General features: G+C 55.3%; 4 protein-coding genes and 1 long non-coding RNA gene across 7 annotated transcripts; 2 read left to right on the top strand and 3 right to left on the bottom strand.

Annotated features, from left to right (window-relative positions):
- Positions 1-42: 42 nt before the first annotated feature.
- DALRD3 (DALR anticodon binding domain containing 3) lies at positions 43-5,037 on the top strand. Of its 2 annotated transcripts, none has more exons than XM_032120688.1 (13): positions 43-1,361; positions 1,489-1,778; positions 1,862-2,160; positions 2,362-2,420; positions 2,517-2,639; positions 2,764-2,834; positions 2,933-2,991; positions 3,322-3,404; positions 3,503-3,626; positions 3,715-3,773; positions 3,874-3,987; positions 4,209-4,277; positions 4,491-5,037. In XM_032120688.1, exons 1-13 carry the CDS (start codon positions 978-980, stop codon positions 4,608-4,610), a joined length of 1,854 nt encoding a protein of 617 aa, XP_031976579.1. In that variant the 5' UTR covers positions 43-977; the 3' UTR covers positions 4,611-5,037. The 2 variants fall into 2 exon arrangements, with proteins under 2 accessions (XP_031976579.1, XP_031976580.1); XM_032120689.1 differs by having other exon boundaries at positions 44-1,361; positions 1,862-2,133.
- Positions 4,908-9,891, bottom strand: WDR6 (WD repeat domain 6). The gene is given in 7 exon segments (XM_032120683.1): positions 4,908-6,202; positions 6,284-6,402; positions 6,591-6,707; positions 6,902-6,997; positions 7,280-9,698; positions 9,767-9,866; positions 9,868-9,891. Coding segments are annotated over 7 exon segments (3,360 nt in total). The 5' UTR covers positions 9,877-9,891; the 3' UTR covers positions 4,908-5,702.
- A 61-nt stretch (positions 9,892-9,952) lies between these two features.
- On the bottom strand, positions 9,953-27,682 carry P4HTM (prolyl 4-hydroxylase, transmembrane). Its single transcript, XM_032120692.1, has 9 exons — positions 27,434-27,682; positions 27,282-27,363; positions 17,731-17,921; positions 16,620-16,716; positions 14,438-14,600; positions 12,644-12,829; positions 12,135-12,225; positions 11,564-11,687; positions 9,953-10,280 (listed from the first exon to the last, which is right to left on the bottom strand). Exons 1-9 carry the CDS (start codon positions 27,680-27,682, stop codon positions 10,051-10,053), a joined length of 1,413 nt encoding a protein of 470 aa, XP_031976583.1. The 3' UTR covers positions 9,953-10,050.
- Positions 19,987-25,405, top strand: LOC116449299 (secreted frizzled-related protein 5-like). Of its 2 annotated transcripts, none has more exons than XM_032120693.1 (4): positions 19,987-20,395; positions 21,145-21,317; positions 22,236-22,325; positions 23,466-25,405. In XM_032120693.1, exons 1-4 carry the CDS (start codon positions 20,070-20,072, stop codon positions 23,804-23,806), a joined length of 930 nt encoding a protein of 309 aa, XP_031976584.1. In that variant the 5' UTR covers positions 19,987-20,069; the 3' UTR covers positions 23,807-25,405. The 2 variants fall into 2 exon arrangements, with proteins under 2 accessions (XP_031976584.1, XP_031976585.1); XM_032120694.1 differs by having other exon boundaries at positions 19,988-20,395; positions 22,239-22,325.
- Positions 23,889-27,275, bottom strand: LOC116449301. Its single transcript, XR_004242332.1, has 2 exons — positions 27,055-27,275; positions 23,889-26,966 (listed from the first exon to the last, which is right to left on the bottom strand). It is a non-coding gene; the product is annotated as an uncharacterized LOC116449301 (long non-coding RNA).
- Positions 27,683-27,834: the final 152 nt, after the last annotated feature.

The following is a 27,834-nucleotide window of genomic DNA, read 5'->3' as shown; positions in this document are numbered from 1 at the left end:
CGGCCTCACAGCGAGGGCAGGAAGGGCACGGTAGAGAGGGAGGTCCCTAGCTCCTCAGGGTGCGTGCTGTGGTGGGGTTTGGTGCTTCCTGGATTCCTGCTTCCTGTCAACCAGGCTTGGTGCCATGGGGCTGGGGGTGTGCTGGGCCCTTGCCCTGTCCCCAGTTCAGCAGTCCCCAGCATGCTTCTCAGGTCGCTGGCCAACAGCGTGAGCCCTCTGTCAGATCTGTGTTGGAACCATTGCTGTGGAGCAGCTCAGCTCTGCAGATGTAATCAAGACCACGATGGCATGATCTAATCGCTTCCACTTCCTTCTTCCTGGCGCTGATAAGTGGGACGCTGCTCATGTGCTGGACAGGAGTAGCCCACTGGGGCAGGCCTGGGGGGCATCGCAGGGCCTGCACCCACAGCTGCTCATCGCTGTGCCATGCAGAGCCCATGCTGGGAGCACACGGGTGCCGCTGGTGTTCTCAGTCACATCATGTCACAGCCCAGCCGAGCCCTGGGGCTCGTGCTGGACAGGCTGGACTGGCCAGCCAGGGTCTGCCAGTGACACCATGCCACAGCTGGGGTCTGCCTCACACCCTCCAGCCCATCTAAACCTCCCTTTCCACCACTGCTCAGGCTGCTGGACCTGCTCCCAGGGCCCCTCGTTGTCCCCAACAGCCCAGGGACAGCTGGGCCATGCTCTACGCTGGGCCGTGCCCTTAGCTAGGCTACACTCCCTGCCCTGGGCAGCCCGTTCCTGCCTGGGCCTGTCTGACCCCGACATGGCCTCTGGCTCCTGCTCCCGCTCGGTTCTTGAGGGTTTTAGATCTGGGCACCCCAGTGTTGGAGAAGAGAGGACACCACTCCTATGCACCTCAGGGTGACACCATGGCCCTGCTGGGGTGAGGCTGAGCAGGACTGAGACCCTCCCGGGCCATTCGGGGTGCCTGGTTGCAGCCTCCGCCATGGTCCTGACCTGACACACCCATCATGGCGGCGCCCGCCACCCGCCACACCCACCATGGTGGCCCCGCGCCCGGTCCCCCAAGATGGCCGCTCTGCCCGGCCAACCCGCCCACGACCAAGATGGCCGCCCGGGAGCGCCGCGCGCCGCGCCCAACATGGCGGCCACCTGCGGGAAGCGGGGAAGCGAGGCGGGATGTCACTTCCGGTCGCGGTGGCGGAAGCGGCGTTTGGGCTCCCATGGAGATGGGCGAGGGCCGCCCGGGGGTGGCTGCGACGCTGCGGGCGCTGAACGGGGCGCTCGGGCGGCCCGCCCCACTCTGGGTGAAGGAGAGCGGCGCCCGCAACCTGCGCCACCGGGATTTCCTGGCGCCGCGGGCCGCGCTGAGTGCCGCCTTTCCCGGCGGGCAGGTAGGCCGCGGCGGCGCGGGCAGGCATCGGTCGGGAGCGGGGATTTGCGGAAACTGTTTGATGGGGCCGAGGGTGGAACTGTCTTGTGCACATGCAGCCCGGACCCTTCCTCGCACTCCGCCCGCAGGTGCCCCCCGAGGCCGTGTCGGCGGTGCCGTCGCTGCGGGGCCCAGCAGTGCTGCCGCTGCAGGTTTGCCGGCAGACGCCGGCGGGGTTGGCGGTGCAGGTGCGGCGCCCTGAGGCCTTCCAGCGCCTGCTGGGGCCGCTGCCCGGCCCGGCTTCCCCCGCGACGGGGGCGCGGACGGGCTGCGTGGTGCTGCACTGCCCGGCCCTGCGCGGCGCCGCTGCCCTGCGGCCCCGCCACCTCCGCTCCGTCCTGCTGGCCGACCACCTGGCCCAGCTGCTGCGCGCCCAGGGGTGAGTGCCTCTGTCCCGCCCTCCTCCCGGCCCCGCGCCACAGCCTCCGCCGCTCCCACTGCCTGCCTCGCCCTCTCTCGCAGGGTCGGCGTCCGCCTGGTCCCTGCCCTCACCGAGGACAGGAGATGGGACATCCTGCGGCAGCTCCGCATCTGCTGGCCCTCCGGCTCCGGTGGCTCGTCCCTCCCTGACGCCGTCTCGGCCTTGAAGGCAGCGCTAGGCCAGTGCCCCTGTGCCGCAGCCTGTGAGCAGGGGCCGGGCACAGCCGAGGGTGTCATCTTTAAGGTGCACCTGAAGAGCTTCGTGGAGCAGCAGGGCTTGGTGGGCTACGACCCCAATCTAGATGTGCTTCTCGGTGAGCCTCACGTATACAACAGCTCAGGTGTGGCAGTGGGGGCTGAATGGGTGCAAATAGGCCTGTTTCCTTTCAGTTGTTTTTTAACAAAAATAAGGGGGGTTTGGACACAAATTGCTTTCTCCTCTTATTCCCCTTCAGTCTGGTTTGAGCCTGGGGCAGTCCCAATGGTGTGGGATGGCGGGGGCTGGAGAACCCCATGTCCCACTGTGTCCCTCCTTCTTTCAGTGACGGAGGGGACACTGTGGTCCTTGGCTGAGCTGCAGGAAGCTGTTCTGCAGTGCCCAGTGAGTGACCCCCGGCACTGCCTGCCTCTCGCTTCCCAAATGTCCTTCCCTTCTGCCAGGCAATAGGATTGAGCTCCCTGTTGTGCTCTGCTGCAGGCCAAAGGCCAGAGCAGTTGCTGCAGCATCATACATGTGGTGAACTGTGAGGAGGAATTCCAGCAGCAGCAGCTGGATGTGCTCTGGAGGATTTTGGATCCGGGAGTCCACACAGCTTTGCAGGTGAGCAAGAGCAACCTCTGACCCTCCTCAGTGTGACCCCCAGCATCCATCCTTGGTTCAGGACTAGGTTTAGAACAGGGCTGGATTTCACTCAGTTCCCAGCCTCAGCCTCTCTGTCTTTCAGAAACACCTTGTCTGTGGGCCAGTGAAGGTGACTAACCCCTCATCGCCCATTGGAGCAGACCAGTACTTCCAGTAAGTTAGTGTGCAAGGCACTTGCTGCTTTCTCTCCTGCCAAGGCTCCCTGTGGGCCAGCTCAGCCCACAGTGGATGGCTCTGTCTGTTTCTCCCAGGCTCCGAAAGCACCAGATGTATGAAGCTTCCGTGATAAAGTATGGGGAGCTTGCGCAAGGTGAGAGTTTGCTCTGGGGCTCCATGCATGTATGGATGCTGCTCCATCCCACCTTCATTGCTCCCATGAGTCCACAGCCAGGGCTGCACCCCTGCAGGGTGCTCCTTCTCCCCTCCAGAATTGAGCCAGGTGCTGCCCTTGCTTTGGGAAGGCATCTGTATATCCAGGGCACTGGCGCAGAGCAACTCCTTCTGATGGGAGCCAGAGCCAGTGGTGTGGTGGTCCTCACTACTACCTGGTCCTGGCAGTGGTCTCCTGCCTGGGTGCTGGGGGGTATCAGTACATGGGAATGGAGCAAGCTGTGCATGATGGCACCTATATTCTCCACAGATGAAGCCTGGACAGAGGTGATTGATACCCTGACAGTGGCTGCCATCAGGTTTGAGATGCTGAGCACTGCTCATCGGAGTCAGGTAGGACAGTGGCTTGCATGGAGCCAGGGCTGGCAGGCTGTGGGTACAGAGTGAATCCGTGATGAGCAGCCTGGACTGTGACTTCTCCCTGCCCTCAGATCACCCTGGACCTGGAGAACAACAGCATCTCCACAAAGGGAACGAAGAGCGGCGCCTTTGTGATGTACAACTGTGCCCGGCTGGCCACACTCTTCAACACCTTCCAGCGGGCTGTGGAGCGGGGTGAGCATCAGCCCCACCACTCTCCTCTGACAGCCACTCCTGGAGTCACAGGTGCTTCTTTGGGCACAACAGTCTCCCTGCTTTCCAGGCACATATCCACCTCTGCCACCAGTGTCTGAACTGAACTTCTCCTGCCTCCGAGAAGAGGTGAGTGCTGAGAGGAGGAATGGGGAGATCTGTGCACCCTTGGCTCTGGTGATGGATGCTACTGGCCCAGGAGAATCTGAGACATGTAATCCCTTCACAGGGCGAATGGCTCCTGCTCTTCAACTATCTCCTGCCCTTCCCTGAAGTCCTGCAGCAGGCAGCACAGCTGCCCCCACCCTCCAAGGGGATCCGGATCACTGCCAACACAGAGACAGTAAGTGCCATGTGCCATAGCACCCATGGATACTGCTCCAGCAGTCCCAGTCTAGGGCAAAACTCCACACCAGCAGGTACTGCCCACTGGTGAGCAACACAGGGCTGATGCTTACAGAATAGATTGCAATGCCCCTGGGGCAGTTTCTGCTGTGCTGGGGGGGGTAAGGGCCCAAGAGCAGCCAGAATTCACTGTGCAGTGAGAATGTCTTTGCCTTGCAGGTATGCAAGTTCCTGATCCAGCTCAGCATGGATTTCAGCTCCTACTACAACCGGGTGCACATCCTGGGGGTGAGTTGGATGTCCCAGCCTGCAGCCTTGTGGCCCTGCAGTCCTTTTGGGGCTGCACTGCACTTGGGGGGCAGCCATGTGGGGAATGGTGCCAGCAATGTGATCTCCCCCTGCCCCAGCCTCCAAGGGTGCACAGGCAGCAATGCCTGCATGGCCAGCCTGTCGAGGGGCAGTTTGGCCACCAGCCCCAAGCTGCCACCCTTCTTCCTGCAGGAGCCGTTCCCTCACCTCTTTGACCAGATGTTTGCCCGCCTCCAGCTGCTGGGAGCAGTGAGGGATGTGTTCCACAGTGCACTGGCAACTCTGCACCTCCCTCCTCTCAGCCAGATCTGAGCCACCCCTGAAGAGCTGTGCCATGGTGTGACAGTCACCTACACACCACAGTTTGTGGGGGAGAACAGGGCACATTCTCCCGGCAGGGCAAGGGGCTGCACCAGTGGCAGGCAGGGCCCATGGTGTTTGGGGATTGGTCTGTGCTCCCTGCAGCTGTGTCCAGTGTGGGACATGGATGCCCCTCCACATCCACAGCAGCAGAAGGGAAAAAAGCTTGTGTGGCACCCCAGCAGCTGGGCTGGGAGTGTGAGGGAGGTGGCACCAGGGACCAGTCATGACAAAGTCAGACACACCAACTTCACTTCCCTAAAAACTGTTTATTGGAGGGAGCTCCATGCTGGCAGGGAGCTCCTGAGGTTCCAGGCTCCCACTGGGCTCTGAGCCACGCCCCAGTACTGGGGTCCAATACACTTCTTGCTGGACAAATGCTCTGTGTGTCTGACATCAGGGTTCTTTGTCCTCCTTCAATCTGACTGTCCTGGGTCCTTCTGCTGTGCAGGAACAACCCACGTGGCATTTGTGGGCAGCCACCCCCTCACACCACAGAGTGCTGCTGTGAGGGTCAGCATCCTTGTGCATTTCAGCACCATCCTCAGCACTGGAGGGCCAGGACTATCACACAGGGCCCAGTCTCAGGGCACACAAGGCTGCAGCCCACCATGTGTCACACCAGTGCCTGGACCCTTCCTGGCCTCCTACTGCTCTCAAGCTACCAGGGCCAGGCCATGGCCTCAGTGCCTTCCCCCGCACAGCTGCTCTCTGTGACCAAGATCAGAAAGCCCAGGCATGAGTCCTTCACACCTTGGAGAGAAAGAGCTTCTCCTGGGCAAGGGGGACTGACAACCCCACTTCTTTACTGCATGGGGAGCCCCAGGCTTGTCCAGGCAGGATCACATCTGCCTTCTTCCCTGAGACCACCAGTTTTGAGCACCGCAGCCATGGCTGTGCTGCCCCTAAAGGAGCCAAACATGCCTGTCCTCTCAGGACAGGACACATCAGTGTGCAGGCTGAAGGCAGGGGCCGCAGTGACGGGCAGAGCCCAAGCGCAGGGTGCCCTCCCAATGCAGGAAGGGACCTTGATATGTCACACACCTACCCCATTACTGGGGAGCCTCTTTGTGGAGGAGGTTTGGAGGGGGCTGTGCCACACAGCATCTCCAGGCCCTGCCCACAGAGCACACAGTAGTACCGCAGGTCGCCCCCGGCCTCTACCACCTCCCAGCAGTCCAGCTCGGCCAGGTCAGGCACATGGAAGAAGGTGCTGCTGAGGGGGACCAGCTCGCCCGGGAGCCGGTTCCACAGTGTCAGGCGCTGGTCCACTGAGGCAGAGAGCAGCAGGTCTGGCCGCAGCACCCGGATCCCCGTCACGTGGGCAGCATGGGCACAGGGCCTAGACACCCGCTCCAGGACCTGCAGGCAGGTCCCTGCTGCGGCCTCACCCCTGCCCAGGGCCACCTCCAGCAGGCAGACATGGATGGAGCCATCATCGCTGCCACTGGCCACCAGGTACTGTCCCTCGGGTGTCTTGCGGATGTGGAGGCTGTTCACTCCACAGCTGTGGGCCATGATGGTGACCAGTGGGGTGTCCAGGGCTGGGAAAACAGGCTCAGTTAGGAGAGCAACTCTCACCTTGGTCAGAGGGAGCAGAAGAGCTGCCCGGCAGCAGCACTCACCCAAGGGCTGCATCTCTCCCTCTGCTTGGTGCAGGGCATCCACCGCGTCCACAATGGGGCCAGTGATGTCCCAGAAGGCAACGCTGCCATCAGTGGCTGCACTGCACAGGAGGTGCCTCCTAGAAGGGGGGTGTAGGGGGAGTCTCTGGCTGCAGCCCTGAGGGTCTCCACTGAGATCCATGGAAGTGGCAGAACAGCCCCCAGGGATTAACTTCTCCCTTCCCTCTACCTGCTGAGCTGCCATCCCTGTGAGGACAGACATTTCTGCCCACAACCCATCGGTTGCAGCCCAGCATTCTGGGCTCACCTCTCCCCTTCTGCCGATGTGTGCAGGAACGCCTCCACCTTCAGTACACAGCGCTGGTGGTGAAATGACTCTGCCACTAGCACCAACTTCCGAGCAGCCTCCAGCAGCCCAAAGATCCTGTAATGGAGCAGAGGGCAGTTGGCTGTGGGAGAATAGGAGCCCCTGACACCACTGTCCCATTTCCCACCATGCACTGTCCTATGCCCAGCTCAGAGCAGGTCACATCCATGGCAGCAGCCTCCTGTGCGGAGCCCACTCTGCTGCCACCACCAGCTCCATTCTCCCTCTCAGGCCCCATGATGGCTTCTCACCGGACTGATCCATCACTGCAGGCAGCAGCCAGGAACTTCCAGGGTGTTGGCAGCTGCTTGGTGGTGGTCCCAGGCACAACTGATAGGGACATGTACCTGCAGCAAAGACACAGCACTCACCAACACCTCTGTGGCCCCATGGAGGGGGGTGGCCCAGGAGAGCAGCCCTGAGCCTTTCCCTAACACCAAAAGCCCCTTGAGGCCCACGGGACACTGTACACCAGGAATCATATGTGAAGCCACACTGGCCCTGTCTGCCTCTGCTGTGAGCCTGCAGCTGCACAGAGCAAGTATTCCAGTGGAGGCCCATGCAGTTCCCAGCACCCTCCCACACTATGATCACTACTAACCCTGCCTTGGGCAGTCCCTGAGCATCACCTTGTTTCTGGGTCCATCTTGACAAGCTTGTGCCTGTTCTTCTTCTGCTCCCAGTGCTTGTCCAGACGGTGGGAGGCCACATGGATGACCTGGCAGGCCACAGCACTCTTAGATACTGTGTCCCCAGTGCACAGCAGCTGGTAGCACTCAATCTGTGCCCGGCCACCTGCAGAGAAGAGCAGGGCAGACAAGCCCTCATCACCAAAACCCTCATCTCCAGGTCCCATGGCAAATGCCAATGCCCTCACACTGGAAATGTGGTCACTGAGGCGGGCAAGGGGCATGGCTGCCTGAGAGTTCTCACTGAGCACCAGGACACAGGCTGTGGTGTCCTCACTGCCGGTGACAAACACATTAAGGGTGGCATGGCCGGGCACTTCCATGGCCCCCAGGTGCCGCACACAGGTGATCTCCCGGCCGTGCAGGGATGCCAGCAGCACCTGCTGCTCGCAGGGCTCAGCCTCGCGGTGGTACAGCATCACATCCCCAGACTTGATAAAGGTGAACACCTCGGCCAAGGGGCTGCTGTAATAGCTCCAGGAACGGTGCCCGCCTCCACAGGGGATGCAGTGGAGATTCTCGCCGGTTCTGCTGCTCCACACAACGAAGTTGTCAGCGTGAAAGCCCAGCACAAGCAGGTCCCCATCTGAGGTGAAGCGCAGCTCCTCAATCCACTGCAGCCCTTTGCAGGGCCTGTGCTTCTGCAGGACCTCCAGCTGCTGGTCCTGCAGGCGGAGCTGGCGGTAGACACCATCCCGCCCAGTGCTGTAAATGTAGCCCCTGTGGATGGTCACCGAGGTAACTCCTGTCTTCCCATGGAGTCCGAAGAGCACTGACAGTGGGGACTCAAGAGGAAGAGCCCCTTTGTGCAACAAGCAAGAGGGCTCCAACTCATTGCTGGAGTCCTCAACGACCGGGTCAGTGCCACCATTGGCAATGTTGGTGCTTTCTGCAGCTGACCCCGAGGAGCTGCTGCAGGAGAAGAGGAGGAGGGAGCCCCGGCGGTCCCCGCAGACAAGGAGCCCTTCCTGGGGCAGGAAAGCGGCGCAGGTGTGCCAGCGCTGCTTGCAGGGGGGCAGCAGGTACCGACCCATGAGCCGCACCCAGGGTGCCTGCCCGGGGCGGTGGGTGACGTCCAGCCAGAGCATCTCCCCGTCGGGCCCGGAGGCCAGAAGGGCAGCAGCGGTGGCGGGGGGCAACCCGGGGCGGGGGGCCCAGCTCAGCCCGTGCACTGCCCCCTCGAACAGCCTGTGCTTGGCGGCGGCCCCGGGCCGGCTCAAGGCGAAAAGGAGGAGGCGCCCGTCGCCGCCGGCCACGGCGCAGAGAGTCTCGTCTCGTCCGTGCAGCGGGGCGGCCGCCAGCACAGCGCGGGGCCCGCTGGCGGTGGGGTGCAGCACCGGTTCCCACCGCCCCTGAGCCGCCTCGAACGTCGCCAGCCCGCCCGTCTCGCTCAGCGCCAGCACCCGCCGCGGCCCTACCAGCAGCACGGCCCGCGGGCGCTCCGGGGCCCCCAGCGCCGCAACCACCGGGAACGCCTCCGGGGCCGCCCGCCGGGGCCGCCAGAGCCGGACGCCGCCGTCGTCGCCGCCCGTGGCCAGGCGGCCGCCGGCGGGGCGCAGGGCCAAGGCGCGCAGGGCCCCGCGGTGCCCGCGCCGCGCCCGCCGCACGCCGCCGCCGCCCCACTCCAGGCAGGCGCCGTCCTCCCCGGCGCTGACCGGGAGCGGCCCCCGCAGCACCACGGCGGCCACTCGCGCCCCGTGCCCGTAGCACACCAGCAGGCAGGCGCTGGCCCCGTCTCCCTCCCCGCCGCCCAACTCGCCCACGGCCCAGAGCCGCACGCTGCGGTCTTCGGAGGCGGAGGCGAGCAGCCCCCGCGACGCCGCGTAGCACAGCGCTAGCACCGCGCCTCGGTGCCCGCGCAGCTGCCGCTGCGGGGCCGCCGCCGCCGCCGCCCGCCACACCACCACGGCCCCCGTCGCCGTGCCGGCCGCCAGCGCCAGCCGCGCCCAGCCTACCCCCGCCAGCACGGCGCAGCGCAACGCCCCGGCCCCGCCACAGCTCGCCCGCCGCAGCCAGCGCCCACCGCCCCGCCACTCGTAGAGCGCCACGGTCCCACCGCCCAGCGCCAGCGCCAGCCGCCCGCCCGCCATCCACCGCACCTCCCACACCCGCGCCCCGAGCTCCCGCGCGGCCCCGCCGCCGCACGCCGCCAGCCGTGGCCCGCCGCACGCTCCGTCGCGCCGCACCGCCAGCACTGCCAGCCAGCGCCCACCGAAGACCGCTACTCGCGCCGCCGGCCCAGGCCCCGGTTCGGCCCGCAGACCCTGCACGCTGGCCTCACGCAGCACGCTCCGCCGGCCCGCCGCCTCCGCTGGCCCGCTGCCGCTCAGTCGAAACGCCACCACCTCCGGGCCCATACCTGTGGGACACCGCGTCAGCCGCCGCCGCTGGTCCCGCCGGCCGCCCCGTCCCGGTCCCACCGCTCACCCGCCAGCAGCGTGTCCCCCGCGAACTCCAGGGCTGTCACCGGCGCCACCAGCGCTACCGACTCCATCTTGGCGGCAGCAGCGCCGCCACCGCTCCCCCCCAGCGTTCATTGGCCGAATCCCACGTGCCGCCGCCCAGCCCGCCGCCCATTGGTCAGCCCCGCCCCCAGAGCACGCCGAGGCGACGCCCGTGTCTCCACGCTTTATTGGCGCGCGACGCGGCCCCGCCCCCCCGCCCTGCGCGGGAAAAAGTCACGTGCGCGCGGCAGCACCACCCCCCCGGCACTACAGCTCCAGGTGCACGCCGCTGTAGGCCTTGTCCACTGTCCACTCGCCCGGGGCTCCGGCCCCCGCCCCCGCCCCAGCCCCCGCAAAGCGCTCCATCTCCTGCTGGAACTGCTGCTGCCGCCGGCGGTTAGGGTCCACGTTGATCCAGTTGTTGGCGATCCACTTGGTGCCTTGGGTGACCAGGCAGCCCCCGTGCAGAGCGAAGTCGTCCAGCTCCCCCACCCAGCCTGCGGAGCCAGAGCCCTGTTAGGCGGTGGCAAGGAGGGCAGGCACAGCTGGGACTGCACAGGGACATACAGCCAGCAAACACCAATGCCATCTCTCCTGCCTGCACTACCTGCTTGGATTTGAGCTCACATACATCTTAAAGGAGTTACTTTTCCGGGCACTCCCTCCATCTTGGGGCCATCTCACCCTAGCAGTTAAAAGGAGTTAGTTCATCAGGGCAGGCTTCCTAAGTGCAAAATGCCCATTGCCTCCATGTCTCCACTCAGCACAAGTGGCTCTCACAATCCAGATCACAGCAGCTGTTTTTCTCAGCTCTTCTGGAAAAAGTAAGGCTGGCATGGAAGAGATGGTGCTGCCACTAGAAGGCCCATGGAAGCCAGAGGCTTGCAGCCGTTTTAGAGATTGCATTTCAGCAGTTCTAAATGACCTGTTTACAATGATCCTATCATTTTTCTGTGGCAGACTTGCATCAGCAGCCACTTTCCATTTAGGAACAAATTGCTCATAAAACCACAACAGGGCTCTTCTCACAGGAGAGTGACAGTCTTGATATTATCACCCAACAGCCCAAACACTGGTCTTGTGACCTCAGTGGATTTTCTAGAGATGGAAACATGGGCTGCTCTCAGGGGACTTGGGATGCTACACTCCTTCCTCCCACCACAGCTCAAAATCTGTCATGGAAACCCTCTGGAGTCATACTCACCAGCAGCCTTAAAAATTCATGTCGATTCCCAGCCTGTCAGGGAAAACCGCACTGCGCTTTGTGACAAAAACAGCCCCAAGGACACATCATGGGGCTGCAGCTGAGCTACAAAGCAGGCATTGGCCCCAAGCGTGGCATGGGGTGGCCCATGTGTCCCAGTGCTGCAGAGCTGATGGCCGTGCCTTTGTCTACCTCCCCTCCCCACCCCTTTGGGCAACACCACATCAGTGACACATTTTGAATTGCAGACCAAGTTCCAGCAGGAGTTTCAGCTCGCACAGCAGGATGAAAGGCAGCTGGTGATGGTGAGTGCAGCCAAGGTCTTTGTTTGCTAGCTAGTCCTGTCCCCCAAAGACATCAGGAGCCACTGACCTACTGCCTGTAAACAAAGGCCTTTCAGAGTCAGGAAGCTCCTACCCAGCTGGTGACAAGTAGACTCTACAGTTCCCACTAGCAGGCAGCTACCACCCTTTTTTTGGCTGTTCTTTGAGCTCCCAGCTGCAGCAAGGAGATGATGGCTGTCACCTACTGCAGTCCTACCCCTCCCAAGAGCCCAGTTTTGAAGTGAGCCGGTACCTTCTCCATCTGACAGGTAGTTGTACCAGAAGACAGCAGTGCCTTGCTGAGGTTTCACTCGCAAATTGCCCTTGTCACAGTTTTTCCGAGTATCTCGCAGGTCAATGTCATTCTGGATCAAAGACTGGAGAGAAACCATAGGGAAGATGTCACGAACACGGCTGGAACAAGGCACACGCACTGGTACGACCCTGCCCCTCACCCTTGCCTGAGTGTCCCACAGGATGGCTTAAGGTTGATGCAGGGGCTTTCATAACCCAACTGGAGCAGCCAGTTTCAAGCCCCTGGATGTTCATAACCTGTTTCTGAGCAGCTGCCATTTCTTAACACACTGCCTGACACCTCACACTTCTGAGCAGGGAAAGCTGAGCTGTCAAATCCCTGTGCCTCTTCCCTTGTCCTCAGAGCAAAAAGACTGTTAAGTGGAGCATGGTTTCCCCAAAGCTCTAGCTACAAATGCTACTGCACGCCAACCTCATGCACCAGATCCCTCCTGCAGCCATAGTGAATAAAGACATTCAAAAAGGGACTCAGAATCCCCAGGGGTAACATGTAGGCGAGGTTCATTTACCGTCTCTTCGTATGTCCTGTTATCAGCGATAGGAAAGACTGTTTCACCTCCCCCAGTTACATTGTTCAGGTAGAACAGCACGGTCACATACCTGCAAGACAGAGGCTGTCAGGAGACACACCTGGAGCAGGAGGAGATGCACAGGGGTTGTCCATGCCCTGCCCCTCCACCATAAATACAGTGGCTCCTCCAAGACATCACATGGCACATGATTTACACTGTCAGCTTTTCTCCAAGAGTTAACACAAGGACAGCAAAGAAAACCCCTACCCAGAGTAGTGAATGGGCCTGTAGGCTCTGCTGGGGATGGCCCACCCACTCCGCTTTACTTGTGTGGACCCACAGGATTTGCCCACCTCCCCTTTAAAACCTCTTCATGCCAGTGATGTCCTGAGCTGGTTTGTGAGCCCACCTGAGCACTGAGTCTCAGGTGAGATGAGGTGAAATGGCTCCACACACCTTGAAAACCCTCCACACCCCTTGTCTAACGTGTTCAGGGCAGAGCTTACCGGCAGGAGGTCTCAAAGGGAGCGCTTTCATTGGCAACAAGCTTCGTGTGGCTGCAGGCAGTCTCAGGGAACACGGGGCCACTGTCCATGTGGGCGTGGTAGTGCCCTCCTTGGTCGTACCGCACAACCTGGAGGGGCTCGCTGTGCTCTACGATCTCAGGGGGCAAGCGAGTCAGGCGCATTACCCTGGGGAAGAGCAGAGCAGGTGAGTGGAAAGCATCCTCACCCTGGTCAGCCACTACTCCCAAGCAGTGAATAAATCCAGAGAAAGAGAAGCCCCTTCCCCAAAAGACCGGAGAGACGGATGGGCTGCAGCGAGCATGCCAAGAGACAACCAGGTCCTTACAGAGCTGTTGGACCATCAGCATCGGCTCAGAAAGCCCTCATCAAGGTTAAAGAAAAAGAAAAAACAGAACAAAACTGATGGAAGCATCTCCAGCTCTCAGGAAGACTTTGCTTGCTCAGCAAGATCCCTTCTGTGCGTGTCCCTGGAGCCTTCATGTGCCATCTCATCACTTCTCTGGACTCCTGCACACCACCTACAGACCTCAGGGACAGTTAGCAAAGCACAGGGCCCCTGCTGAGAGTGAATGAGAGACTAGCTCTAGGAATAGTCTTATCACCTAACTCACCTTTCCCTGTTGCCTTTTCAGCAGCCTCCCCCAGGGCAGAGGGGCACTGGAAGTGATCAAGGAGACTGGAGCCCTCCTGCTCTGGGATTTTTCCACTGCTACATCTGAGATCATCCCCAAGGCAAGCAGGTACGTCTTGAGACCTGCCAAAGAACACTCAGAGCTCTGAGAATCTGGACCAGTGAAGCCCTTGGGGCAGGTGCAAGGAGAATGTGGCACCCGGGCAGGATGGCAAAGCCCCTGCAGGCGCTGCCTGGTCCCAGGGAGGACTAACAGCCTCCTTCAGTGCTGTGTCTTCATGTCCTCCTGATAGTGACCAACTGGAAAGCGTACAAGCGGAATGCTATGTGTGCTGGCTAGCTGGCATGGAGAAGGTGGCAGCCACAGTCTGCTCTAATCAAGGCAATATGCAACCCCATTTTCCTACTGGAATGCACTGCAGAAAAGGAGTGGCCAACAGCTGTTTTTCAGGCCTCAGGACAGGTTTTACCCATGTTCTGGGTGAGGACCAACACCACAAGAACAAGCGATTCTCCAGCCAATTATCTGAAACTCACCACAACTACATGATTTGGCCTTCATGCTGGGCTTCAGCTCTTCCCAGTATCAAATCTGAGACGAAGGGAAGGGTAAGAGGTTCTCCCATCTGCCATGAGCTGCCTTGCAGTATGTGTGCTCGGAGGATTAAACTAACTTGGCTTATTTAAGGTGAAGTTTTGCTTTTTAAAAAGTCAGCTCTGAACAGCAAAGACAGATTTCAGTGAAATGCATGAGTAACTAAAGCAAACGACAGTAACTGCTGGCACCCAGACAGCACTGGAAATGGGCAGTTTCTCCCAGTAAGCTCAGTTACTAATTAGAATGAATGATTTCATATACTGCCAAATCTTCCTGGTTTTATAGGGCTGTTCCCAAAAGTGAATGGAGATGCTGAAAGGTTCGATTTTTCTTTTTCCCTTTCCACAGGACAATACAAATTCTTGTTCTAATGAAAACCTCCTCTCTCCATTTTGTGTCTGTGTTCATTGCTCTTTACACTCCAAAGACTTTTCACACAATTAGGAAGTGTGAATATTAGCAAGTCTGCCACTGCCTCTCCCAGCACACAGGTGGTGCTTGTGCCTACCCAAACCCAACCTCCCCTCAGCTGCCTGGCCCTTACCTTTGCCGAATGGCTCTCATGACCCGGTGTGCTCCCTCGCCCTGGTACAGCCAGGTGTGCTGGCTGTTGCGAACCAAGTCACTCATCTTCACCTTCTGGCTTCCCATGTACTTGTGGAAATCACGGATATTCAACTGCTTGAACTCCTCCAAACTTAGCACACCTATGGGAACACAGGAAAAGCCACCTGACTCTGGCACAGGTAATAGTTATTGTGTCCTGTACTTGGAGAAACACCAGCTAAGGGCACTGCACAAACTGCCTTCCTCACAGTCAGGGTCCACTGTGTCCATCACAGGCTGCACCCCTTCTGCCCATGATCGTGGGCTCCAGCAATGCTCTCGCCTGCAGCAGAGGACACAGAGCAACCTGCCAAAGTGAACTGTGCAGGGTCAGAACTGGGACAGGCAAAACACCATTTTAAACTTTAAAAAGCTCCTAAAACACACAAATCAATACATCAAAAGAGAGAAACAGACACCAAAGTTCTGATATACACAAGAAAGTCTGTGCCACCCAATCTCTTGACGCTTATTACTTAGATATTTAAATCAACATCTTTAAGGACAGAGTGGGACACCTCAGACTACATTTTCTATATGACCTTGCAGGGTAATTAAGAAAAAGCCAAACCCAAACCAAGCAGTGCATTATCCTGCATTCGTGTAATTGCAACACATAAATGAGGAATGCATGACAGCATGGTCTTGCATAAGTAGAAATAACAGAAAAGCAAGAGGTATAAAGCAGTTTCTTCTAAAACAGGTATTTCTTGTTTGCACTCAACTGGAATCAGCAAGGACTCTTGCCTTTGTCAGCTTCAGGAAACTCCTCATGTTTGCTGTTTCCCTGTTCTGGAGAAGGGAAGCCTTGCACAGGTCCCTGGGCACCAGCATGCAGTATGCTGCCCTGGGCTGCCCAGCACACACCATGGGCTGGGAGAGGAGCTCATTCAGGCAGCAAAGCCAGTGCTGCTGGGAGCCAGCTCTGCTCCCTGGGCACCAGCACCCCCTGGCAGGAGGAGGGACCAGCCACAAGGGTCAGCCAGGGACAATTCCTCAGGTGCAAGTGGTCAAGACCAAATGATCCACTGTTATTATTCCTACTGTCTCTCTGTCCCCACTTCCCCTTACTCCCCACAGTCTTTGATGACACAGTGCCACATCCAGGTTGTGACCTGGTCTCTCAGTGTCATGTACCAATCTAATAACAGAGGGAAGCAGCACTCTGGAAGCAAGGTCCTGCCAATAGCTCTTTAACAGGATCTTTCATTTGTTAATGTCCAGAATGGTGGAAAAGCCACAGAGGACTCAGTCAGACCCCTGCCAAGAATGCCACCAGCCTGGAGGAGAGTGCCCTCCGGATATTTATGCATTCACACTGCTACTGCTTCAACTCCAAAGCAGCTCCTCCTGGGCAGCTCTCAATGCCAGGTCACTGGAAGAGTGTGCAGAGCCTGTGCATTCACTTAATTTGATTAGGAAATGGAGTGTTGCTTAATTGAGGCCACTCTAATTAGAGCAGCAGAGGTTAGAGTGTATGTCCGGACCAGCAGGAGCCCTTGGGAGATGGGGGGCAGGAGGGGCAGAAGTGGCCTCATGGAATACAGAGAGGTTCCGGCAGCAGAGAGGGGGGTCAGCGCCAAAGGCTGACTGATAAGATCACCCCCACCTCCACTTATTCCACTCTCCCCTCACAGTGACATGGGGCTCTTGGCCTGCTGCAAAAGTCTCCCTGAAAAGGGGGGTGGCATGCAATGTGTGTCTGAACATCTGCATCCCAGGTAACAAGAGCTCTGTAGTCAGAACCTGAGCAGTCTCTCAGACCAGGGGAGCAGAAGCATAGCCCTAAGACCCTGTTACAGCAGGGCACGAACCAAGGCAGGTCTGACAGGGAAGAGGGAGTGCAGAGTTGTGGTCTGGTCCTGCTCCAGCAAGATCCAAGCCCAGGCAGTGGGACCACTTAGCTGCTAGAGTGGTGATGCAGGGGCAGGAGTGCTGCAGTAAGAGGGTTACACTGCATTTACTTTCCTGAGAAGGTCTCTAGAAGTGTTACTTCCCTTTGAAGAATTCAGCTAGAGAAACAGGCCTGGGCAGGGACATGGCTTATGCTCTCCCCCACATGGCTGTGCAAGGTGTCCAAGGTGCTGAGGGTGAAGGGATTTCCATGGAGCTGCTCTTACCATTCCCATCAGGATCAGCTTTGACCGCTGTGTACATCTCCCGGATGTTTTCGGGGGTCATCCACCTGCCATTCCCTAGGCGGGTATGGGTCAACACCTGAAATTCATAAATGGATTAAAAAAAGGCACTGGTTTCTTGCACTCCTGAGCCCCTACAGATTCCCTGCATGAGGCCTGGTGGGATCTCCTCCACAGCACATCAGCCAGACAGGCAGCAGCACATCTCTGCAGAAAGACGACTGCAGTGAGTATCATCTGGCAGCCACACACAGTGTGGCTGATGAATGCTGTTATTTCCAGTTTAGGTCATGGCAAATGACTGCTGGGACTTGGTTAACCAGCCCTGAGGTGGAGAGAGCACAGCTCTTCCTCTTGAAGGGAAAGTAAAGCTATTGATAAAGTGAATGCTTTTACTTGTCCAAAGTAAGGGCTTGGAACAAAATTCTTCCCTTCAACATGTACAGAGAGATGCAGAAGCCTGAAGAGCTCTCAGCAGGCTCTGACCTTCAGAGAAAGCAGCCTTGCCCTGGGCTGTCACTGGCACAGCTCCCCATACTCCACAGCACTCATGGTGCACGGGATAGTTCAGACTCCTGGTTTCACTTGAAATGGGAGCCCGAGGAGGGACACACTTGAACTGCCAGGACTTGCCCTGATGCACCCTGCCATACAGGGCAAGGGTGCTGAAGAGCTGTGGACAAGGTGCTCATTATCCCCCTCAGCTCATCAATAGGTGTGGCTTTGTGAATTCACAGAGTAAATTCCCCACAGGCTGCACAAAGCAGGGCCGATGTGACAAACTCACTTCCCAAGACATACAGCAAGAGGCAACCCACAGCACAGAAACATTTAATCCAGCATATTCAAAACACACATGTCCTGCCAAGGACTGCTGCTGCCTCCCAATAGCATGACAACTACTGCACGTTGCCCCAGAAACTCCCATTCTGAAGGCCAGCACAAGTTCTGAGACCTAAAATTAAGCTAATTGTGATTGGTATATCCTGGGGTCTGGCCCCACCCGAGCACATGAGTAACCAAGAGAGCATCTGATGAGGGGATGTGCCAGAGGGTCCCCAGCAAACCTCCCCCAGTCTGTCCCACACTCTACCTCTTTGAGCTGCAGCTGCCCATCCTGATTGTGATCCAGCAGATTGAAAATGTCCATCTGGCTGATTTCAATCATTTCCATGGCTTCCTCATAGTCCTCTGTTGGTAGGATCTGGCTCTTCTGCAGCCCCTTCAGCTTTGCCAGATGGACAACGAGCTTGCACTCCTCCTCTGTCAGGAAGTCAGGAATTTCTGCAACAAAGTGTCAGCAGCAACAGAGACTGAGGAACTGTTACAGTGGGATCCCATGCTGGTGGCAGGAGACTCAGGGAAAAAGCCGAAAGAGGTAGGGGGGAAATTTAGGAACTGGCTAAGTTTGGGACATTCAAAAACACCCACCCTTCTACCAGAAGGGCTCTCAAAGAGCATACACCACACACCTGAGCTGCTGGAGGCAGGTATTTTTATAGCAGCAGTTCCTAAATGTTTGGATCCTGGGGTCAAGCCCTTAAACTCTCTCACAGATACCACAATGGACAAAGGAGTGAACAAACATGTGCATATCACTGCATATTACCATTTCAAAAGTGCCATGTGGATCACAGTCTGGGAACTGCTGCTTTACTGGAAGGAAGGCCAAAAATCTTTACAGTGGGCAGTGGTGATGGCCAGGGTTTCAGACTTCCTTGCTCTCATGTGGAGAGGATGGCACTTTGCACTGGCACTTTGCACAAAACCAAATCCCTTTCAGGGGAGCATGGCACAGTGCTCTACTGTGAAACTCAAACAGAAAGGAGAAAAATTCTAACTTACTCCCTCTCATTCTCTTGATCCCCCACTAAAAATGCTCTTCAAATGTAATATTAAAGAGGAAGATACTGGACAGGGAGGATGCCAGTCTCCACACCCAGGTACCTCCAGCTTTCCTTTGCAGCACCAACCCAGCCGCAATCAGGCAATTGCACAATCCCAAGCAAATTGAAGTGCAGAGAAATACACTGCTGACCATGAGGCTAGGAGATTTTTAGCTGCATGGTACATGGGGCATGCACTTGGAAAGCACTGGCAAGGTTCCATCCCAGAGCACAGTTCGACTGTGGCCAGGAAGGTGAGAGGATCCTCCTGGCTGGTGTCTGTCACAGCGAGGGTGACCTTGTTACCAGCTGCTGAGACTTTTGAAAAGGGAAAGAAAAACCACCAACGCAGGACAGGTTAAGTGCTCCTAGACCCAAGGTCCTGCTCTCCAAATTGCAGCTCCCTAGAGCTCCTGCAGGTATGTGCCAAGGACACATTATAGATCAACTACAGCAGCCATCCTCAAATGGAGGGAAAAAATTAATTACTTTCATGACCTGAAATCAACCCTATCAGCTCAAGCTGTCAATAAGCAGTTGGCTTCCTGCTAAGCACAGACCAGAACTAGCCCTGTAGAAAATGAGCTGTTCCTGAGAAGCCCCAGGAACACAATGCAGCCAGCTGTATCCGTAACACGCTCCAAGGAAACAATTTCCGCCACAGGCAGCACAGGGTCCTTGTGCCAGAGGATGCTTCAGAACTGGAGCTTCTACTGACCAGTTTGAACCTCATGGCACAGCACCAGGTCCAAATGAACCGTGTGCACTGGCAACCAGCACCCCCAGTATTTCCACTTCCCCAAACTGGGCTACAATAATGATGGCTTATGCTTATGGAATCTTAATTATGTGCTGGAGGAAGGACAATTCCACTCTTCAGTGGTAGCGACGGGATTTCAGAATGAAGTAGGAATTCTGTTAACTGGAAAGTGTGTGGTCATGCAGGTTGCAAGGTGAGGGGGTTTCCAGCTGAGTGCTGCCAATCCTGTCTGCAAACAACCTGGCTCCACAGCTGCAAATTAGTTCCTCTCTGCCCTCAGCTCTCTTAAACAGTTAACTTCTGGCTGTGAGACCATCCTATCTCCCTGCCTGCTCAACAATAGATCCAGCTAAACAAATGCCTCCTAATTGACTTTAAGCAACACTTGATTGCTTTTACAAAAAACAAAAGAGAGGAAAACATTAGGGTTTATGAAATAATGACTAATCCTGGAGCAAGAGAAAGGGGATGGGTTGGAGCACTGGTGTCAAACAGAGATTCAATCTTGGCTGAAAGAGCCCCAAGACACATGGGCCAAGTCATTCATCCCTCCCCAACTGCCCTCATTTCCACACCTGCTGATCTAAGCCAAACCCCTGCTAAAATACAAACAATCAGGGCCGCTGGCAAATGAAAACTGGAGCATTGTCTTCCCCATGAGGGCTCTGAAAGGGCCGCACTTAATGAGGATGGATTGACAAAGAGGTGGCTCGTAGGCTATAAAAGGCATCCCACAGTCAGGAGCAGCTCAGTCTGGGGTGTGCTGTTGGTTCACTCGCTCCAAGCATGGTCACGTCCCAACGCAGGCACCCCTCGAGGTTGGGTGGCCCGTGGCTGCTGGGTCTCCTGGCACGGCTGCTGCTCTGGGGCTCTCCGGGTGCTTGGGCGAGCTACCTGAGGAGATCCTCCAGCTGCATGCCCATCCCACACCGCATGGCCTTGTGTTACGATATCGGCTACTCCGAGATGAGGATTCCCAACCTGCTGGAGCATGAGACCATGACAGAAGTCATCCAGCAGTCTTCCAGCTGGCTGCCCTTGCTGGCCAGGGAGTGCCACCCAGACGCTAGGATTTTTCTCTGCTCCCTCTTTGCACCGATCTGCTTGGACAGGTAAGATGCTTTTACGAGTTACTTCAGCTGTAACAGTTAACTCCCCACAGGAGCACAACTACATGTGCCTCCTGAGAGAAAATGCATTCGATGTGATCTGTGCAGTCCCCAAGAAGCAGTGCTGCTGCTCTTGGCAAGGGACAATTGGATTACTCAACAGTGAACATCCCTCTGAAAGCAAAACATGAGCATTTCATATCACAGGAGCAGAAATATGTTCCCTCCTCGGGATTCTTCAGCTCTCTCACCCCAGGCACTGCTGCCACATGACCTGGCTCCCCCCTCATACACTGCAGTAGCTGCTGTCACACACCAGCTTCACCTCCCACCTCCGGTGCAGAGGGACCCCAGCTCCTGCCCCAAACACATGGTTTCTCAGTTTCCCAACTGTTCCAGCAGCAGAAACAAATCCCCAGTTTTGAGGTGCAGGTCTCAAAGCAGAGGTGCTAAGGAAATTTGGTGTGTAATCAGGCACCTGCAAAGATAAGCAGCCTTTGCACAACTAGAGAAGTTCCCTAAGGAGGTGAAGGGCTTCTGGCAGCTGCCTTGTATTGAACAGCCTTATCCCTCCTGCCCTCAGAAATTCCTTGCTTGCTTCCTGGACATGAACGTTCAAAAAAAAAATCCAAGATCCCAAAATTGCCTGCTAACCCTTTAACACAGCCCTGTGCAGCAGCGGTGTTGCCAGGGCTCGACCCTCAGCCTCCTGCCAGGCACACGGAGGTGCTGACAGCCCATCCTCTCCCCAGGCTCATCTATCCCTGCCGCAGCCTCTGCGAAGCCGTCAAGAGAAGCTGCGCGCCCGTCATGGCTTGTTACGGCTACCCCTGGCCCGAAATCCTGAATTGCAACAAGTTCCCTGCAGATCATGAACTGTGCATTGCAGCAGTCTCCATGGATGAAAATTCCTCAAGCAGGAGAAGTAAGAGGTTTTGTCTTCATGTATTTTCCCATATGTAACACTGAAAGCTCAAAAGGATGATCCTACGACTTGTTTCTATTCTGCATATTTCTGGTTTTAAGCTGTATTTAAAAAAAAAATTACAAATTCTAGTTTTGTTCTGTCTGGGAACTGTGTCTAGAAAATTAGCATAACATTGACTGTGGCTTGTTCCTCTCTCAGCTGTATTCATTAGCTCCCTGGGTGCCATCAGACCCTGCAGGGTTTGGGGTAGGGGGAAGGAAAGGCTGCAAAGACTCCAGCCCAGGCACAGTGGGAGAGCTCATGAAGTGCAGATTCCCAGCAGCGAGACGTGCTTCCAGTGGAGCTACAGAGCTGCAGCCCTGATCTTTCAGCTCTGTCTAGGGCTTAAAAATATGCAAAAAGAAATGTTTTGCAAGCCTTCTCTTTAAACATTAGAAACACCATGAAGGGATATGAGCCTCTGCAGACATGAGTTACACCAGAAAAAAGTCTGTCTGAAGGACTAAATTAACACCCAGATACTGATGAATACTGGGGGAGATTCAAGAGCAGTTAAGGGAAGAACAGATATTTCAACAATATCATTTCAGCATCACTGAATGGAGTCTGGCCATACCACTGGTTTTGCTGTTTCATCCAAATTAGGAGATCTTCACTAAGCATTTTCACTGCTGCTTTAACATGCAGCAACGCGCACAAGCCTGAACAAAGCACAAGCAGTGTCTGCCCCAGTCACAGGAAGGAGAGTTTTAACATTTCCCACCCTGCCTGTCTGTGCTATCTTTCCAGGGCCTGGGTAGCTCAGGAAGAAGCATCACTAAGAAACAGCAAACCACCACTCGTAGATCTCAAAATTTCATTGTGCCTTTTCTAGTGTAGCTTGACAAGGGTGTTATAACCTAATTTCTGCTGCAGCAGTGCCCCGAGCCAGCTGCAAGGACTGCGAGCTTGAGGAGGCCAGCACTGCCAGGGAGATCCTGGAAAGCCTCTGTGCCAATGATTTTGGTGAGTACCCTCCTTCTCCTCTCAATTGGTGCCATTCCCTCCAGCAGCCAAACAGTGTCATGGACAGAAAATAGCTTTGCCATAACATATTGACTTGGAGAAACTGCAGCTTTTACAGCAGATACCAGGGATTTTCAGTTTCCACCTTACCTATGAGGTAGCAGGAGGGCCTAGCTCCTGGCAGCACTGAAAGTGAAGACCTGCTTTATTTCTGTGGGCTCTGATTTGGTTTTGGTCTGTGACTGCTAAAAACAAGCAGTACTCTGGTTTTCCCTTGCATACAAACATTTCAATCAATGCCTATAAGAATCTTTAGCAATGCCAGCTATTTCAAACTTTAATACTGTTGTTCTAGTATTGTGACTCTCCCTCTCCTAGCCCAAGCAAGTCGCAGAACTGGCTCTGCTCAATCAGCTGGCAGGAAGTTTTCAAGCAACCGTCCTGAATTCAGGCATATAAATAGAAAAATAAAAAGATTTTTCAATAAAAGCAAAAAGGTTACAAATCCTGAGCAGCTGTCAGTCATGTCACTTCCTGAAATCCCTGCTCAGAGAAAAGTAATTTGCAGACCAGGACTTTGATGCATCTGCTTGCTTGTGCCCATGATTCCTCCAGGGTTTCTGGAGTGGTGCTGATACATCTTTGCCACTCTTATGAGGGAAATGGATTGAGGGAGAAGGAGGTCTTTTCTCCCAAGTAACAAGGACAAGAGGAAATCACTTCAAGTTGCAACGAAGAGGTTCAGGTTGGGTAATACGAAAAATTTCTGTACCGTAAGAATTATCAAGCACTGGAACAGGCTTGGGGTTGAGTCACCTGAAGGTATTTGAAAGACATGTAGATGTGGCAGTTGAGGACATGGTTTGATGGTGAACTGGGCAGTGCTAGGTCAGTGGTTGAACTTGATCTTTGAGGTATTTTCCAACCTAAATAATTCTGTGATTCTAAGAACAGTGTTCACTACTGGAAACTAACCTCAAATGAGAACTTTTACAAGTTCACTGCAATTACAAAAGCTCGGACAGATACTTCCCCACATTACAGAGACAGCAGAGAAGCCTTGGGCTGGCTCTATGTGTTGAATTGGTGAGAGCTATGAAGAGTAAACAGAACTCACAGCTCTTTTTCCATCCCCTGCAGCAGTGAAAATCCGAATCCTGAGGAAGAACACCACCAGCACCACCACCATCTCGGACTTTGATCTGGACTCCTCCAAGCTGGAGGTGCTGAAGCATGGCCCGCTCCTCAGAACTGAAATCCCTGCCAGGCTCCAGCAGTGGCTGGACATAGATGCCACCTGTGCCCACAACATCATGCGAGGCACTCATGCAGGGGTCTTTGTTGTAAGTGGTGAAGTACAGAATGACAAAGTGGTGGTGAACAAGGCCTATGCCTGGCAGAAGAGGAACAGGAACCTGCACCAGGCGGTGCGGAGGTGGAAACATCACCGCTGCCCCGAACAGGCGGGACGGAAGGTCTGAAAAATCTCAATTCCAGCAACAAGAAACTGCTCCCTTCCCTATGGCTAGAAAACTCCTTTCCCTGGCAGGTGGTGTTTTGGAGATGTACAGTTGTATTTCTAGGTGATTTGAAGCAGTCATAGTGCACAGATAGGGCTTCACTACAGATCCCGTTTTACCAAGACAGAGCTTAAGGATGCAGGTTTAACATGTTCCTCTCACAAGGCTCTGTAGATCCTGGATGTGCAATGTTCAGCTTTGTGTAGGATCCAACATCACAACAAAACTTAACTATGCAGGTGAGGACAAACTAGAAGAAACCTTTAATAACAGTTCCTTCTAGCTCTCATTATCAGAACTGGTATTTCAGATTCATTATTTGACCCTGAGACACTGATGCGGTCCAAGTGCCTGCTTGCTTTCTGTCCAGAGATTACATGAAAGTCTCCCTGACTGCGAAGTAATACTTTTTATGTAATGGAGCAAATACTTTACTCTTGAACAGTCTGAGGTAAATTAACCAGGAGAAGAACCCACCCCGGCTATGCCCAGCCCCTTAGAAACTACATGCTGAACTCTGCTCTTGAGTCAGGCTGTCCCTTCAGCTTCCTGTGCTGAGAGTTGATGAGCATCCACACAGGCAAAAGGAAACAGCCATTCTCAAGCAGGAAAGGCACAGAGCAGAAAGCTGAGGGTTTCTGCATAACAGGGAAAACTATTTTTCCGCATCAGAAATTCAGTGTGGATCAGAAGATTCTGGTAACTGGGGATATCACAAGAATGTTGAGAAAAGCAGAGCATGAGTGAGACATCAGCTGTTCAAAGCTCTGCTTTGGTGTGAGCAACAGCTTTGCTTGGGACTGGGAGGCGAGTCCCAGCCCCAGCACAGTAGGATATTGCAGTTCCGATATGGGAGCAGGGGAGAAACCCTCCACAGCTGCCTGGCCTTCCACCTGTACACAGAGAAGAGAGAAGATATGGGAAAACTCAGTCTCACCAAGTTCTCTGCAGCTCACTCTCTCACCCAAGCAGGACTGTCACTCCCTGCAGGGGTACGCACTGTGCTCCAGACGACAGAGCAGAAAACAGCAAATCCCCAAATGAGAAAACAGATCGGATTTCTACTGCCTAACAAAGCACTGTCCATGGAAAGTTTTCCATATTGGCTTAAACCTGTGGCTGAAATAAAAGAAAACAAGGGGAAAAAACAGCCTTTGGGAGGAATGCTTTCTGCCTTGTTGGTGATGCCTGTGCACAGACCGCTGCAGGCTGCTGGAGACACATCGGTCTGCTGGAGACATATTGCCTCCCCGTGCTCACAAGGCACACCAACAACCCACGCTGTGAGCTCCTCCTCACACTGGTGTGGGCTGAAACGAGCGCTCAGACACACTGCAATTCAGCTGTGCCCTGACATTTGTGCAGTGATTACTTTTCTTCCCTGAGGCTCAGAAGAAAAACACAGCGAATTTTCCTATTTTTATTCCTCCCCACTGTCTTGTCTTAAAAACTGCTGCCCAATCCACAGAATCTGCTGTCAGGTGGTCCCTGCAATGGCAATATCTTCTGAACAGACTGCGTTTGTAAAACAGAACACATAAAAGCTCTGAAGGTTGAAAAGGCTTTGTCTGATTTTTTCCATTAGTAGGGCTATTTGGTTACTAGTGTTTCCCAACTGAAAATCCACAGATGGTCTGACTTACAAGCTTTAGAAAAGAGGCCTTGTAGCCAGAGGGCGGAAAAAATAGGGCAGGGTTTTTTTCATAGCTCCATAAAATACACTTGGGTTTCATGCAGATGTGACTTAGCCACACTTAAAAAACAAACCTAAAGTTCCCCTACGATGTCCAGCCCATGCTCTGAAGCCCAGAGAACACATTAAATCATTTATGAGTGCCTGCTCCTGTGGTCCCACTGCAGCCTGCTCTGCTGAAAGCAAAGATGATAGACCAGGGACTGTTTCCTTAAATTCTCTTGTATGCTGCAGCACTTCGTGTTAAATCCCCAGAAACTCAAGAGTCTTTGCTAAGGACTTCTGTATTTACCAAACACAACCAAGTTAAATACACACTTCCACTAATTTAAGCAACAGAGATGCAATGCATTAGTTTTTTTAAACCAGTTGAATTAGATTGGTACTGCTTGCATAGATAGAGAAGTCTCTGGAAGTCTTTTAAAGTCAGATCTGGCTCCTGGCAGGTTTATCCGGGAGATAAGAACTGTCTTGCAACTTGCAGTTTCTAAATAAGGGACTCCTTATCAGAGGACAAAGGAGAACAGACTTGTGGCATCTCAAATGGTGAATGTCTGTCACAGTCTGTGATGGCATCCTTAGGGAGCAAAGCTTCCCTCAAAACCAATGGAGGTGCTGGAACAAGAAGCTAAAAACTGCAAGATTACTGCTGCCAGGACAAGCCTGCCTTTTATCATCCTCAGCACCTTCCTTGCAAGCCAGGACCAACTGTTTCACTTCAGTGGAACTGGAAAGGCTGGGAAAAAGGAGACAGGGGTTTTCCTGAGTGAAAACCAGAGCAATTGCCTCGACCGTGGTTCTGGTAATGATATCAGTTTTGTGATGCTGTGGGGTTTTATCAGATCCAGGTTGGTGTGTCTGTTTAGTGAATGTCAGAAATCCACTAAGAAATTCATGGTGAGGTTTTCAGTGTGTATGATCTACTTGGAAACAGAAAAAAACCCCCTCTATTTATATTATTGAGAAAGCATCTGAAAGATTCTCTACTTTCTTTTCAGAAAGAACAGGTTTTCTCTGACTTTGCAGTAGTAGGAATTTTGTAATGATTGATCCCCCCCAAATTATTACATTGTCAGTGGATTTCCAGAACACAGAGTTCAATTAGTGAGACTTGACCAGTGACAGCAAAACCTCACAGAAAGGTAAAGAAGATTTAAAAATATCAAAAAGGCAGATGTTGTGTGGTGGTGTATCAGAGAAGCCAAAAATAAAGATAAATCTAGAACAGAACATGAAATGATGGAAGACTTAAAATCTATCAATTCTCCTGTTACTCGTTTCCTCAGTGCTGAAGCACCAACACTAAATTGCTTTTTCATAATTTATTAACAAAAGTTTGGGTATCTCTTGTCCTTTCCTTACATTGAGCATCTTCTTCATGCTTCTTGCCAGTGATCTGCTGTCTATTCCTAGTATTTCACAGAGAATCTGAAAAACCTGGAAAGGTTAATCTTCCAAATTCTTCAAAGTGAGCCATCCAGAATAAGTAACCTCTGCGAATTTTACATTAAAATACCTTAAACGATACCACACTCTTTCTAACGCAGCCCCAGGGAGCAGCAGCACAGGGAGGTGATGCCAACACGCGGGAAGTCATCTTCCCCCCAGTGGGTGTAAGACAGCGGCGGGTGTCAGACAGACACGCACACACACACACCCCGCTCCGCCGTCAGGACGGAAATCCCCCCGCTACCGGCGTGCCCGGGCCCGGCAGCAGCTGCCCCCGGCGGGGCCGGTACTCACCGAACAGGAGCGGCTTGAGGCTGAGGGTGCGCACGGCGTGGGCCCTGCCGGGCACCAGCTCCACCCGCTGCGTGTGGCCCACCTGCGGGGAGAGCAGCGGTCAGCGGTCAGCAGCCAGCGGCCCCGGCCCCAGCCCCCGGTCGCGGCCTTGCCTTGATGCCCTCGAGGCGCGGGAGGGCGCGGGCGGGCGGCGGCGGCGGCGGCGGGGGGGCGGCGGGCGGCCCGCCGGGCTCGCCGGCGCTGAGGTGCACGAAGAGCAGCAGCCCCAGGACGTTGAGGACGTAGAGGTGCGCGAAGACCATGAGGACGAGGAAGTAGGGGCGGGAGCAGACGGGCCGCGGGCGGCCCCCCGGCGGGCCGGGCAGCGGGGGCCCCTCGGCCCGCGCCTCCGCCGCCGCCATCGCCCCGGCCCGCCCGGCCCCGCGTCACCACGGCAACGGCCCGGCGGGCGCTGCGTCACCGCGGGGCGGGGACAGAGGCCGCGGGCGGGGACAGCGACACGAGCCCCCCCCGCCCCTCCCCATCCCGCTGCTAAGAAGAGCCAGGACACCGC

This window comes from Corvus moneduloides, chromosome 11 (genome assembly GCF_009650955.1).
Source record: "Corvus moneduloides isolate bCorMon1 chromosome 11, bCorMon1.pri, whole genome shotgun sequence".
Taxonomy (NCBI): Eukaryota; Metazoa; Chordata; class Aves; order Passeriformes; family Corvidae; genus Corvus; species Corvus moneduloides.
Note: the sequence above shows the minus strand (reverse complement) of the source record. Positions and strands in the feature narration are given on the sequence as shown.